Source organism: Erythrolamprus reginae, chromosome 8, assembly GCF_031021105.1.
Source record: "Erythrolamprus reginae isolate rEryReg1 chromosome 8, rEryReg1.hap1, whole genome shotgun sequence".
Taxonomy (NCBI): Eukaryota; Metazoa; Chordata; class Lepidosauria; order Squamata; family Dipsadidae; genus Erythrolamprus; species Erythrolamprus reginae.
This window is the reverse complement of record NC_091957.1, coordinates 23,429,445-23,444,598: the sequence shown is the minus strand read 5'-3', so window position 1 is coordinate 23,444,598 and position 15,154 is coordinate 23,429,445. Positions and strand designations below refer to the sequence as shown.

General features: G+C 46.2%; 1 protein-coding gene across 5 annotated transcripts in view; it reads right to left on the bottom strand.

The window, feature by feature from the left end:
- Positions 1–15,154, bottom strand: part of PIK3CD (phosphatidylinositol-4,5-bisphosphate 3-kinase catalytic subunit delta) — a 64,336-nt gene that overhangs the window by 5,431 nt on the left and 43,751 nt on the right. For 4 of the 5 annotated variants that reach the window (XR_011559727.1, XM_070759263.1, XM_070759262.1 and 1 more), the window contains exons 12-20: positions 13,478–13,645; positions 11,155–11,276; positions 10,532–10,675; positions 9,090–9,189; positions 8,175–8,353; positions 6,527–6,636; positions 5,095–5,173; positions 4,178–4,345; positions 593–716 (exon numbers count right to left, since the gene is read on the bottom strand). Coding sequence is in view for 4 of the 5 variants with exons in the window: in XM_070759263.1 (XP_070615364.1) it covers positions 593–716; positions 4,178–4,345; positions 5,095–5,173; positions 6,527–6,636; positions 8,175–8,353; positions 9,090–9,189; positions 10,532–10,675; positions 11,155–11,276; positions 13,478–13,645 (1,194 nt within the window). In the remaining variant the exon portion in view is untranslated. The remainder of the gene's footprint in view (positions 1–592; positions 717–4,177; positions 4,346–5,094; positions 5,174–6,526; positions 6,637–8,174; positions 8,354–9,089; positions 9,190–10,531; positions 10,676–11,154; positions 11,277–13,477; positions 13,646–15,154) is intronic. The other variant, XM_070759264.1, reaches the window with a different exon arrangement.

Genomic DNA, 15,154 nt, shown 5'->3' with positions numbered 1-15,154 from the left:
AAAATTCTTCCTTCCTTCCTTCCTTCCTTCCTCCCTCCCTCCCTCAGGAGAAGGACAACATAGAAATTATTATTAATTAATAAATACTGCATTCTAACCACTGTTCTAACCACTGTTCCACCATGGCTCCTTCCTCCCTCCCTCCCATCCATTAGAATGCAGTATTACAGGCTAACTGCCCACAGCCAGAGTTTGATCCTGATCAACGGGCTCAAGGTTGACTCAGCCTTCCATCCTTCTGAGGTCGGTCAAATGAGATTGTTGGGGGCAAGAGGCTTACTCTATAAACAGCTTAGCACTGTGAAGCAGTATATAAGTCTATGTGCTATTGCAAGGGGAGGAAGGAAGGAAGGAGCATAGTGGCACAGTGGTTAGAATGTAGTATTGTAGGCTGACTCTGCCGACTGCCAGCAGTTCGATCCCAACTGGCTCAAGGTTGATTCAGTCTTCCATCCTTCCTCGATATAAAACAAGGACCCAAATTGTTGGGAGCAAAAGGCTGATTCTGTAAACTGAGATAGAGAGGTCTGTAGAGCACTGTAAATGTGGTATGTAAGTCTTAAGCACTATTGCTATCATGATATCAAAATACCTGGCCGTTCTCTCGCACCATGATGTTATCGCTGTGACGGTCCCCAATCCCCAACACATACGTAGCCACACAATATCCGGCACATGAAAGTGTGAATTCCTCAATGGCTTGCTCCAGGGCATCCCTACACGAGAGAGAACAGGCTGTTAAAGGAAAAGTCTGGTAAAAAGCAAAGTTATTTTATATCTTTGAAAACAAACACAGATAACAAAAACTGTTCTTACAAACTGGAATGCTATGAATCTTCACAGAAGAGTCACAACGGCCAGACAATACAACAGGCTTCTTGCTGGCACACACACCACTGTAGATAATAAAACCCACGCCTCCCCCAAGTTTTCAGCCTTCGAGGCCACAAACCAGAATCAGAGACGCCAAGGATCGAAGCAAGGTAACAGGACTCCCAAAAGATAACTCTCCACAATACAGGAAGGGCGGGCCTGCCTTTTCAACCTTTCTGAGGAGAACCACACCCAAACCCAGCTGTTGCCTATTAGGGATGGAAATACCTGGCTAATTGTCCCCTTCGTTGTGTTGCCCTTCTCTGCCTCATATCTATGATGGCATCTAATGACTCCAGGCTACTCGCTGGGCAGAGCTCCCCCCCGGGGGTCTCAGGCTGTTCTCCCTCCTCCTCGTCCTGACATTCCTCTTCCCCGTCTGCCTGGTCCTCCTCCTCCTCCTGTTCCTCCCCCTCCCCCTCTGAGCATGGAGCCGGCAGAGTTCCAGCCGTTCCCTGAGGAGCCTCAGACTGAATCACAACACCAACCAACCAACCAAGAGTGAATTCCTATCCCCAAAAGATGTTCTCTTCCTCCCTTAAATTCCTTAAGCTCTGCTGCCCTCGATTCTTGCCATTTTTAAGAAAGATAATTCATCTAGTTAATTACATTGGTCAACACAAAAAAATCATCAGTAAAGGTTATATGTCTGTTTTATGGAGTTTGATGTGCTGATTCCAAAAAACATGCTGAGTTTTGCTCTATCACATAAAGTTTCTGATATAGAAGCATTTTTGTTATTACGTTACCGTGTTTCCCCGATAGTAAGACACCCCCGATTGTAAGACATATTGGGGGTTTCAGGGGGGTCGGCTAATATAAGCCGTACCCCGAAAGTAAGACATATGTCTTACTTTCGGGGAAACACGGGGGTATTGCCGCCTCCCTCTCATCTAGCTGCCTTCCTTTTTTAAGCGGGAAGGGCACGCTTTCGCTGCCTTCTTCCGGGACCGGGGAGGGGAGTTGTGAGGGAGGCGGCCTGCTGAGGCCCAGCCCGCCGGGGAGTTTGGCTGACGGAGGGACGAAGCCAGACTGCTAAGCTTCGGCTCGTTAGAGGGAGCTGTCGGCCGGAGACGGCGGGATTTGCTTCAGCGAGCGACCTGCTCCTGCCTTCGCTTTCGCCTCCTCAAGAGCCAGTGAAACTTGCCGGCGGAGCCGAGTTAGCCGCAGGGAGGAAAGAGGCGGCGTCGAGGGGTCACGGCGCAGCCTATCTGCGGCAGTCGAGGTGGCCGAGGGCTCTGCCTTGGCGGCCACGGGTTGCCACCGTTATGAACCCGGCGGGCTCCTCAGAAACGGCCCTGCAAGGGAAGCCGCCCGGCCAGAGGTAGGAAAGTCCCCACCCATCCTTTGCCCGCGTCTCGAAGAGGGGAAGAGAAGGGACTGTGGTGATGGTGTTGGGAGGGTGCGAGATAAGTGAGGGAGCCTCGAAACCGCTTGTCGCCTTCGCTTCCACGGGGCTTTTGAGGGAAATAACAGTCCCTTCTGGGGGAGAAGCAGGGGACAGGCTCTCGGAGCCCTTGAAAGAAACCCCCCCCCTTTCCACCCCTTGTCGCCCGAGACGAGGTCGGGGCGCTTCCTTCCCATTGGCGCTCTCTTCAGATCCTCCTCCCTTCGCTCTGGGTGAGCAGCGCAGTGTGGCGGCGGTGATGGAGGAGGAGGAAGAGGAGGAGAACGAGGGCGGCTGTTGCCCTTGAGGAGGTGCCCTGGAACCCTGAGGTTGAACTTGGAAAAGGGCTCATGAGGCTCCTGTCCCGCGGCTGCCCTTCTGGACTCTGGGGAGATGCCGCCTTCGGGAACGCGACCCTTTCAATTTTTTTCCAATATAAGACATACCCCGAAAGTAAGACATAGTGGGGCTTTTGGGATAAAAAGAAAGTAAGACACTGTCTTACTTTCGGGGAAACACGGTATTTCAACGTTTTCAAGGTGTGTGGTAATTGCTGTTTTCTTAATGTCGCCAGTATATTTCCTATACCTTATAACAATGATGCTGCTCCGTGGAAACTATATCTGCTACAGAAAAACTATCTACATTTTTGAAATCAGAACAAAAAAAATTATTCCGAAAAGTACAAGGTCAACTGCTATGATTACAAAAAAATATTTTTTTGTAGACCTTTGTTATCTGAAGGCCTTAGAAGCAGGGGTGGGCTTCAAAATTTTTAGCGACAGGTTTTGTGCCTCTAGGAGGCCTGTTTTTCACTTTCTCTGAGCCTCTGTACCTACCTGGTATCCAAAATGAGCTGGGTGGAGACGACTCGGAGGGATGGGGCAAGAGGGGAGGGGCAGGGTGAGTGGGGCCAGTCAGGAGTGGGATTTGGGGTTCGTCGACCAAGCAGAATCTTCGCTAAAGGATCGCCCAAAACCGGGCAAACCCGGAGCAGCTCATCCCTGCTCCAAAGCATCATGAGAAGACCTACTTAGAATTATTGAAGAAGTGAGTGTTTGAGACCAGCCGGTCAGCAATTGGCTGGTTTTCTCATGGAAGAAGAACTCTACCCATAAGATCTACTCCTCTGCTCCTTCCAGCTAAATGATTTGAGTAGACAATGGCCAATGGACACGACCCTTTTCTGAGTAAACCTTCATCCAACCCAGTCTCATCTTCATAGTCTTCTTAAGCCCGAGTTTGTTTAGGAGTTTTAGGACCACCTTTTATTCTGAGCCTCTTCGTTCAAAATCTGAGTTACCATCACAACATCAGCCATGCTAGCTTAGATTTCTAGAAGTTATAATCTCAACTAATCTGGGAGCCATTGTTGTGGTCCACCAGCAGAACTGGCAGTGGACAGTGAGGAGTTGCGGGGGAACATGGGCCAGTCCTGGAGTCTGGGGAAGACTCTGATGAGTGCTCTGCATCCAAGGCAGAGACGGAGCAAGGGCTGTCTGACAATTATCAGCTGCCTTTGGAATCAGGCATCAGTGAGGCAAAGGAACAGCTGGAGCCTTTTCCCAGTTTGTGCATGCGCAGAGCTGCCAGATGAAGGGAACAGCTAAGGAAGAAGGATTGACTTGGGAGTAAGGCCACAGGTGGATGATGAATGGCCCCTCCAATAAAAGAGGAGTGACAGGGGAGGGGAGTTTGCAGGAGACAATTAGTTTGCTTAATTTGTTTGTGACTCTCAGAGACTCCTTGTCAAGTTTTGAAGATCTCGGCCTGGCAACTCTCCAAGCCAGATAAGGTCTGTGACTATAAATTTACCCTTGAAATAAAAAAGGGGGTTATGTCAGGACAAGGAGTCTTCTTCATGGTTTGTTAAATCCTAGGCCAGAAAACAGGCACAGGGGCTTCCTGAGAACGTACCCCGGATTTTTAGATTTCAGCCAATTCAGGAGGGCATCCTTGTTGAAAGCTGCCGTGGCCGCCATGTTGCTCTTGTTGAGTTGAATGTTGGCGATGGTGTCCGAATTCATCACGACTTCGATCAGCCCCATCTTGTCCCCCGTGGAAAGGCAGCCGTAAGGGGTCATCCTTCAGAGGAGAGAGGAAGAAAGAGGGGAATTGTCAGATCCCACCCTGGTGGGGTGAAGCATGAGGTGTCAGAAGGGTTACTGGTGCCTCCACCAAGCTCAAAGTTTGAGATAAATCTCAAGCGAGCCAGTTTTGGAAGAAGGATTGGATGAAGAGCAGGAAAGGGAAGCCTTCATCGGAACCAGTGGGAATGAAAGGGATGGAAGATAAAGACTGTAAAACAGTGGGGTGCATCAGGGTTGTTTGATCTTGGGGGACCGGGACGGGGCATGGCCAGCGTGATGTCACTCCTGTCGAGGGGCGGCCCGAGTGCTCTGCCAGCAAAAATGGGCCCCCATGCTCTGTTTTTGGCTATGACAGCCTCCTGCATCCCTCTGTCAGCAAAAACAGAGTTCAGGGAGGGCAGACGTGCCCCCAACAAGCTCAGCTTTCACTGGCAGAGGGCTGAAGGAAACCCATCATGGCCAAAAATGAAATCTAGGAGGGATGTGCATGACTCTCCTTCGCTCCATTTTCGCTGGCAGAGGCTACCACAGGCCGGTCCTGCACTGTTTCCAGGGTGGCTCTTTGGGCCGGATCTAAGCACCGCATGGACCAGATCCAGTCCGTGGGCCTCGAGTTTGACACCCCTGCTGTAGGAGAAACAAGATGGGGATAGTTCATCAGTACCCTTCCAGGCTGGTAATACAGCTGTGGAAAGCAAAGCATTAAGTTCTTTGGGGTAGTTTACCCCAGAAACTTCAACTCACCTCAAGTCGAGACCTTCTTGCTTCCATAGGATATCCATGAGTTGGATCATCTGGAGGGTCAACATATCCTGGCGAAGATCTGCCAAATGGAGAAACACTGGTTTGTGTTCTGCCCCAGTTACCGACCAGAAAGAACACAGCATACATGCAGTTTGTCCAAACCTCTGTTTACTCAATGAACAACTACTGATAAACTTGCTTGGTAGTTGACACACACAAGCACAAGTTACAGCAGTCTGTTCTTGAAAAACCAGCAGTTAATTAAACGGCATTAACAGCTAGCAGAAGTTCATAAAATCATAAATTGAGTCTAAGCAATTAGTCCTGGATATCTCAAAAAGCTTACAAGGGTTGGCAAAACACCTAGAAGCAGTCCGCAGGAAGAAAACTAAAACATATAAGCTGAGCAGACATTTTCAGATCATGTAGGCACTTGAACGAACAAAATGTTGTTTCCTGCAAAGTTTTGCTGTCGTCATCATCCCTTAAGTAGGCTAGGGGGGAGTGGCTAATTAGCCCTCAGTCTTACTCTCGAGGAGACCTCCTCTGGAGTAACCATTCCTATCTGTTGGCAGCTCTGCGTGCTTGTGCATTAAGAAGAGGGTCCTCCTCTTCTTCCTCATCACTGATGTGAGGTGCTGGAAGTTCCAAAGGCCCTGGCTGAACCTCTGCCTCTGGCACCAAGTCCTTGCCGGCCTCTTCACTGTCTGACTCGGGTGCCACCTCACCACATCGGCCTCTTCTCGGGGGGATCCACTACCATCTGCACAGACTGCTGGCGGGGCACAATAGTTTGGCCCTCCATTTCTCTCTCTCGCTCTTTCTCTCCCCTCCAATCCTCAATTTTCTTCAATCAGAAATTACAGAGATGCAGAGGCGCTCTGGCTAGGCAGAACCATGCAAATTTCTGCCACTATCGCAGAGATACATCTGATAACGATAGCTAGTTTGGTAATGAAATGTCTGCAGGAAAGCAAGTTCAGAGAGGACGGAGGAGCCCTGGATGAAGAATTATTTGGCATTACATAAAATCCTCTGCAGCTCCATCGGCTCACCCATATTTTTAATATTTTGTTTCTTCTTGGAGCTGAAGTCTTTATGGAAGACGATGGGTCCCTTTAACTTAAGAAAAATACCAAACGCCCATCCTGAGAGTAAAGGCTTCCTCTTAAACTTTCATTGTAGTGGAAGTAGTGAACTTGTCCCAGGGCAGGGGTTGGCAAAGTTGGCTCTTCTATGACATGTGGACTTTAACTCCCAGAATTCCTGAGTTAGCATGATTGGCTCAGGAATTCTGGGAATTGAAGTGCACGAGTCATAGAAGAGCCATCTTTGCCTACCCCTGTCCCAGGGGAAGGAAACGGTGTATGTGGCCATCTAGTACACAGTATCGTGGTAACCCGAAAACCGGATTTGTTGCTCTCTCTCTTACCATCCCCGTTTTTGAATATCAGCCCGGTGCCGTGACCTCCTGCCTCGACGTTGTTAAACATAATCCACAGCGGTTTCATTTTGGAATCCATGACGGTGCAAAGCTCTACACTGAAAAGAGGCGCAGACAAAATGTGTGTGTTATGGTGTGCGTGTGACACACAACTCAAATCCCTTGTGGAAAAGGGGTGTGTGGAATCCTTGCCTCTCACTAAACTGAAGAACTGCCCTAAACACACACACACACACCTGCGACAACTTTAAGTAAAACCATTATTGTGGCAATTTTAAGAGGGGTGGACTTCAATTCCCAGAATTCCCAAGGAGGGGCTGGCAATAACAACAGAATTCTTCAATGGCCAAGTTGGGATTAAACTCAAAAGGAATTTATCTCTGGGGTAGACATTATCAGATGCCACTGGTGTCAACTCGCAAAGCATTCCAGACCTACTTTCGAGTGGCCATAAGTGGGACGGGAGGAGCACATTCCACACAGGCCTTCCTGCAGATTATATCCCAGGTTACCGGAGCCAGCAGGAGGGGTGTGTTTAGCACAGCCTGCGAAAGTGCTCTATTGGAGAATGTGATTTCTGACACACCCAGGAAGGAGGGGCAAAATAGGGTCATGGGGAGTCGTAAATTATGTCGGGTCAGCTGATAGCAGATGTTTGTGTTTTTGTGTGTGTGTGTGACCTCTACCAAGACAGTTATTAGTAGTCGGTTATAGATTAAAATAAGTTCAAGCAAACTGTGGGTTTGCTACGTACTTAGCCAAGTTTCAAAAGGAATCCAGTCATTTATTAGGAGCAACATTTCTAGGAGGAACAATTGCCGAAATGTTTCTCCTAATAAATGATGGGATTTCTTTTAAAATTTGGCTGGAGGCTTATGAATTAGGGCAGTGTTGGTAAACCTTTTTTCCCTTAGGTGCCAAAAGAGCACAAGCTTGTGCTATCGTGCTTCCCCCCCCTCCCCGCAGAGGTCCTTTGGAGGCCAGAAAGTTTCTCAAATTCTGGTGGGCCCAGTAGGCTCATGTTTCGCCCTCCCCATGCTCCAAAGGCTTCCCTGGAGCCGGGGGGACTGTAAAAACACTTTCCCCCATCCCATCAGAGGCTCTCTGAAAGCCAAAAATGCCCTCTCAGAGCCTCTGTGCAAAATTCAGCTGGTTGGCACACACATGCACGTTGGAGCTGAGTTAGGGCAATGGCCCTCATGCCAGCAGATATGCCATAGGTTCGCCATCAATGAATTAGAGCATCCTGAGCCTATTTGACAACTGGAGCTTTGCTGGTGGGGAAATCCTGGGAATTGAAGTCCACCCCTATCAAAATTTCCAAAGTTGAGAAACACGGAGTAAATCAGTCACTGTTGTGAGGTGGTAGTTCTCTAAATTTAAATGAATGAATGAATGAACGAATGAATGAATGAAATTGCAGCTATTCCTCCCACGCTCCTCACTCATTCCAACTTCATCTCAGCACTACAATTCCCACCACTTTTAGCGGCTGCCCTGAATCATGACTCCCAACCAATGTCAAGTCTATCAAGACTGGGTTGGCCTTCTAACAGGGCCCTGTTAATTTTCAGTCCCATCCTGAAACCATTTATGCCCTTCCCATCCCTCACCCTAGTTTCTTCAGCCCCCTTACCTGACTTTTGCCAGGAAGATTCGAGGATCCAGAGGGGATTGGAGGTTGGAGAGGGCTTCCAGGTAGGTCTCTTGGCGCATACAAGTATGCATGAATTCCTTAGTTTGAGGTTTGGTGTTTTTCTGAGCACTGACTTTGATGAGGTCATTCAGGGCCTTCAGCTTGTTCAGGGCTTCACTCTGGAATCCAGAGAGAGAGAGAGACAGACAGAGTAAGATACTTTTTATATGACAGTGGACCAATCTGTGTGTGTGTGTGTGTCTTGTGGGCCGCTTGTGCAATCAGTCATAGATCCAGAGGATGCTGAGACAGTGGAGATGAGGTATAAGCATCCTGTGACCCTGTGTTCTTGGCATCCAAGATTGACAGCAAAGGGGATGTGGTATCAGAATCTGAAGAGCAAACAAGGCCCTTCTGCACTTCCTGAGGTGAGTGACTCAGGAGGAGGAGCTTCTTCTGGATGCTAGAGTGTGCAGGGCGTCTAGGAGTCGGGAGTGGGGAGCAATGCTGGCTATTGGGCCACGCCCCTAAGACTATTTAAGAGTGAGTCATGCAACGCCTCAATGCAGAGAACAACACAGTTAACATAAGAACATAAGAAGAGCCAATCTGAATCAGGCCAAAGCCCATCGAGTCCAGCATTCTGTGTCATACAGTGGCCCACCAATTGTCCACGGGGATCTTGAGCAGAAAGAGAAGGCAAAACTCTCCCTTTCCCTTGACCCCCAACAAATGGTATTCAGGGGAATCCTGCCTACCTCAACCAACATAGAATTTGAGTTCATTTCAGAAATTCTAGTATCGGCTCTCGTATTCGGCTTGTGTTTATCTGATTTCTGGAAGGCTTGGGGCTGGGACAGCACTGTGTGCATGTGTATGTATGTGAATCTGCCTCTGCCAAATGAGCCTCCTTACCTGTTTCATCAGAGCTTTAATATGGTGAGCGTTTCCCCGGCAATAGGCCTCAAGGATCAGGCCAAACCTTAAGGCAAGTGAAGGGAAGTGCATTTCCGATCTAACCACAGTTAAACGTTGAGGGAGACATAGAACCCAAGCAAGAAAAAAAGACAATATTACTCGGGGAGTTACAATTTTATCTATCATCTATCTATTTATCCATCCATCCATCCACCTACCTACCTCTTATCTATCTATCTATCTATCTATCTATCTATCTATCTATCTATCTATCTATCTATCTATGTATCTATCTCTTTATCTATCTCTTTATCTATCTCTTTATCTATCTATCTATCTATCTATCTATCTATCTCTTATCTATCTATCTATCTATCTATCTATCTCTTATCTATCTATCTATCTATCTATCTATCTATCTATCTATCTCTTATCTATCTATCTATCTATCTATCTATCTCTTATCTATCTAACTATCTATCTATCTATCTATCTATCATCTATCTATCTATCTATCTATCTATCTATCTATCTCTTATCTATCTATCATCTATCTATCTATTTATCCATCCATCCATCCAACTACCTACCTCTTATCTATCTATCTATCTATCTATCTCTTATCTATCTATCTATCTATCTCTTATCTATCTATCTATCTATCTATCTATCTCTTATCTATCTATCATCTATCTATTTATCCATCCATCCATCCATCCATCCACCTACCTACCTCTTATCTATCTATCTATCTATCTATCTATCTATCTATCTATCTATCTATCTATCTAACTATCTATCTCTTATCTATCTATCTATCTATCTATCTATCTATCTATCTATCTATCTCTTATCTATCTATCTATCTCTTATCTATCTATCTATCTCTTATCTATCTATCTATCTATCTATCTATCTATCTAAGTCTTATCTACCTACCTACCTACCTACCTATCTATTTCTATCTATTCCTATCTACCTATCTGTCCCCCGGAGATCAGAACTGCCCCCACCCTGTCTTTCGTAAACTACTCAAGACTCATTTATACCGCCAGGCATTGGGGAGTTGAGATAGCCCTTCCCCCTAGGCCATTACAAGTTATGCATGGTATGTTTGTGTGCATGTTTGGTTTTATAATAGGGGTTTTTAGTTGTTTTTATGATTGGGTTGTACATGTTGTTTTTATTATTGTTGTTAGCCGCCCCGGGTCTACGGAGAGGGGCGGCATACAAATTCAATAAATTATTATTATTATTATTATTATTATTATTATTATTATTATTATTATTATTATCTCTACCTACCTACCTACCTACCTACCTACCTATTTATTTAGGCCCTTATGCCGCCCTACTGCCAGAGGACAGTGGGTGGCTCACAGCTAAATTTTCCAATCCCTTAAATTGCCTTGCTTCTCCCCAAAAATTTTTTTCCTCACCTGAGATGCCAGAAAAGAAAATGGCCGATCTTCCGGTTGGATAAGGCCCTGCCCAAAAGGAACTTGGTTAATTCACAGTCCAAGTAGGACTGGTATTTCAAAACCTGAACCAGTTGCAGGAGATACTGGAACAACTCGGCATCCCTGAAGAAGGAAGAGCAGAGGGTTAATGGATGATCACCCCAGTTGCATAGCCTTTCAGAATTATCCTGTTTTCTGGGTTTCCAGGCCAACTCTCCCCTCTTAAAATCACTGAGGTTGAAGCTGGCTGGGGAGCCCTGGGTTGAAGTTTGCCTCACTTTTTAAAATAAAACCCAAAATTGTATTGGAGCATAACTGCAGTAATTCCTGTGTTTTTCAAAACAGTCCCCTTTCTTTTCCTTTCTTTTCTTCCATTTCATCTAATTTCATTATTCCTTTTCCTTTCCTTTCCCTCTTCCTTTCCTTTCTTTCCTTTCCCTTCCCTCTTCCTTCCCTTTCCCTTCCCTCTTCCTTTCCTTTCCCTTCCCTCTTCCTTCCCTTTCCCTTCCCTCTTCCTTTCCTTTCTTTTTCTTTCCTTTCCTTTCTCTCTCTTCCTCATCCCATCCCTCTTTTTCTTCTTCAGGAAATGAATTTTAACTTACGTCAGCTTTTTCAGGGAATTGACGGCGAAGCGGCTCACGAAAGGGTCCGGGAAATTAAAATCTAAAAGCTCCAGGGCGTTGAGAACGGGAAGCTCTGGCCAAGATTGCAGCAAAAATATCATCTGTGGGAAAAGCATAGGATCAGCTGTGGATTGCCCCTCCTCCTTCCGTCAGAAAAGCACTGAAGGTAACACTGCCCGGGTAAACTGCCCTTAAATAAGGAGGCTTGATTTAACAGCCTGTCCTATACAGGTAGCCCTCAACTTACAGCAGAGGTGGGATCTTTCCCCCTGAACGAGTGTTTTTTAGTGTGTTTTATGGAGTGAATGATAATTAATGTTTTAAATTATTTTAGGATTTTAGGGCTTTTTCATTATATTAATTGGATTAGATGTACTACTATGTTTTATATATGTTATTATTATTTATTATTATTATTTATTAGATTTGTACGCCGCCCCTCTCCGAGGACTCGGAGCGGCTCACAACAAGAAAAAAAACAGTACAAATCCAATATTTAAAAAACAGTTTAAAACCCTTAACCCTTAAAAACATTCATACATCTCATGCAAACCATACATAAAGTGGAAACGGCCCAGGGGAATCAATTTCCCCATACCTGATGGCAGAGGTGGATTTTGAGGGAGAGACCTAGAGGTCGACCTCTGACCCCCCACTAACACCGAATGCGACCGACCGGACAGGTAGGAGGAGAACCACTGAAGGACAGTGCCTTCCACTCTCAACCCCTCCAGCCGGCGCAGAAGGATGCCATGGTCGATGGTATTGAAAGCCGCTGAGGGGTCAAGAAGCACCAGGACAGAGGATAAACCCCTGTCCCGGGCCCACCAGAGATCATTCATCAACGCGACCAAAGCAGTTTCCGTGCTGTAGCCGGGCCTGAACCCTGACTGTTGTGGGCCTAGATAATCGGCTTCTTCCAAGGACCGCTGGAGTTGGAGCGCCACCACCTTCTCAACAACCTTCCCCATAAAGGGAAGGTTGGAGACTGGACAATAGTTGTTAAGGATGGCTGGTCTAGGGAAGGCTTCTTGAGGAGGGGGCACACAAGTTCCTCCTTGTAGGGAGCTGAGAAGGACCCCCTCCCCAAAGAAGTGTTGACAATCTCCTGGACCCAGCTCCGTGTCCCCTCCCTGCTGGCCGAAACCAGCCAGGAGGGACACGGATCCAGTAAACAGGTGGCGGAACTCACAGCTCCAATGGCCTTGTCCACTTCATCAGGTGTCACCAGATCAAACTCTTCTCAGACAGATGGACAAGGACGGGCCCCAGTCACCTCGACTGACTCATTGTCAGTCAACTCTGTTATCCAATCGGAGTTGAGGTCCGCCCGGATCTGAGCGACTTTATCAGCGAAAGATGAGTTAAAATCCTCAGCACTGCTCTGCAAGTTGTTGTGAGCCGCCCTGAGTCCTCGGCGAGGGGCAGCATACAAATCCAATCAATCAATCAATCAATCAATCAATCAATCAAATAAATAAATATAATAAATATAATAAATACAATAGTTTATAGATAATTATAGTATAGTATATTATAGTATGTGACTGACGGACTGAATACCAAATTGTTATCTTCAGTATAATTATATATTGTGATTTATTATTTTATTCCAGAATTTTTAACTGGATACCCATTGAGTGTTTTTATTTTTCCTATTCTCTGGTCTCTGACTGTCATAAACTTGTTTTGAGCGACAGCTGTTAACAATCCAGGAAAGAACATTTTTTCCCCAAACATGGCACACTAACTTGTGAATTTGGGGCAGCTTTATAGATGAGTTTCTAGAATTCAAGATTTAATCGCCTGTCATTCCTGGCTAAATTATTATTCTTATTCTTATTATTATTATTGTTGTTGTTGTTGTTGTTGTTATTAATTAGATTTGTATGCCGCCCCTCTCCGCAGACTCGGGGTGGCTCACAACAGTAACAACAACAGTATACAATATAACAAATCTAATATTAAAAAATTATCTAAAAACCCATCATTTAAAAATCATACAACACAAGCACACCATACATAAACTATATAAGCCTGGGGGAGATATCTCATGCCTGGTGATATAGGTGGGTCTTGAGCAATTTACAAAAGGCAAGGAGGGTGGGGGCAGTTCTGATCTCTGGTGGGGAGTTGGTTCCAGAGGGTCGGGGCCGCCACAGAGAAGGCTCTTCCCCTGGGGCGCGCCAGACGACATTGTTTAGTCGACAGGACCTGGAGAAGGCCAACTCTGTGGGACCTTATCAGCCGCTGGGGACTAAAAATCTTTTAGTCCCCAGCGGATCTTAATTAAAATTCTCACCTGGGCAACATCCTCGTGTTTATTCCACTTGGTTACCATAAGCAGTTTAGCCAATGCTCCCGGATACTGATCCCGAATCTGGTATCTCATTTTCCACACTAAATCTTTCTCGTGTTCGTAAAGTTCGACGCAAGATCTACGCTCCAGTATCTCCTTCAGCTGCTGTTTCTAGATGGACCACAAGATGGCAGTCAAGAGCAAGACAGAAAAGCTCACAATTCTCTCCCCCCCCCTTTGCTTAAAAAAGGAAGAAGTTAAATGTATTTACAGTGGTACCTCAAGATACGAACCCCTCGTCTTACGAACAACTCGTGATACGAACCTGGGGTTCAGAAAAATTTTGCCTCTTCTTACGAACTTTTTTCGAGTTACGAACCGGCGTTCGGAGACTGCTGGGAAGCCGCGCGGCTGTTTTAAAAGGTGACAGCCGGGCGGCGGGGCTTCCCAGAAGCCTCCCGAATGCCGGTTTGTAACTCGAACAAAGTTCGTAAGAAGAGGCAAAATTTTTCTGAACCCCGGGTTCGGTTCGGGAGGTTGCTGGGAAGCCCCCCAGCCCGGCTGTCACCTTTTAAAACAGCCGCGCCGCTTCCCAGCTGTCTCCCGAAGCCGAACGCGGAAGTTCGGCTTTAGCGTTTGGCTTCGGGAGACAGCTGGGAAGCGGCGCGGCTGTTTTAAAAGGTCGCAGCTGGCCTGGGGGGCTTGCCAGCACCCCCCGAACCCGGGTTCGGGGGGGTGCTGGGAAGCCCCCCAGGCCGGCTGTCACCTTTTAAAACAGCCGCGCGGCTTCCCAGCAGTCGCCGAAAGCCGTTTTTTTGCGGGGGGTTTTTTGGTTGCACGGATTAATTGACTTTACATTGTTTCCTATTGGAAACATTGTTTCGTCTTACGAACCTTTCGTCTTACGAACCTCCTCCTTGCACCAATTAAGTTCGTATCATGAGGTGTTACTGTATATAGGTAGGCTTTTTGAAGGGGGGGCTTAGAAAAGGTTTCTTTGTGGGGGGGTTTTGCAGGGGGGGAAATTGGTGGGGTGGTGAAAAGGGGGCCCAAAAGGGGAAGCCCATAATCCCCTACAGTAACCGAATTTAAACATGCCTGGGATAAACATATATCCATTGTAAGATAAAATACAGGAAATAGTAAAAGGGCAGACTAGATGGACCATGGGGTCTTTTTCTGCCGTCAGTCTTCTATGTTTCTATGTTTCTACTTGACGAAAGCGGTGAAGTTTATAGTTGTTTTAGTTCAGGAGAAGAAAAATTAAATACAGAAATGTCTTACAAAAGGGATATATTTATATAGAATGAAGAAGCCCAGCCTGTTGAGTAAGGAAAGATCTTTTCTATAGTAAATAAGTGATTTTTTTTAACCAACCTGAAGACAAATGAACTTCAACTCCCAGAATTCTCTAGCCAGCAAGCTTATTCCCCCAACTTTTTTTTTTTAATTAATTGCTTTTCTTTCCATCATGTTGCTGGATTTAAATAAGGAGGGGGGGAGGAATGATAGTCTTGGAAGGTTGAATTATTCAAGATCTGGTCCCTACTTTTAAGGGGACACATTTGTCTCTTTTGAAGGTCTCCTGCTTGAGCAGGCGGTCAGATGAGAGGATCTTCAAATTCCGGTCCAGCTCTCTTATTCTGTTATTATTATCCATAATTTGCCTGAAGTTGAATA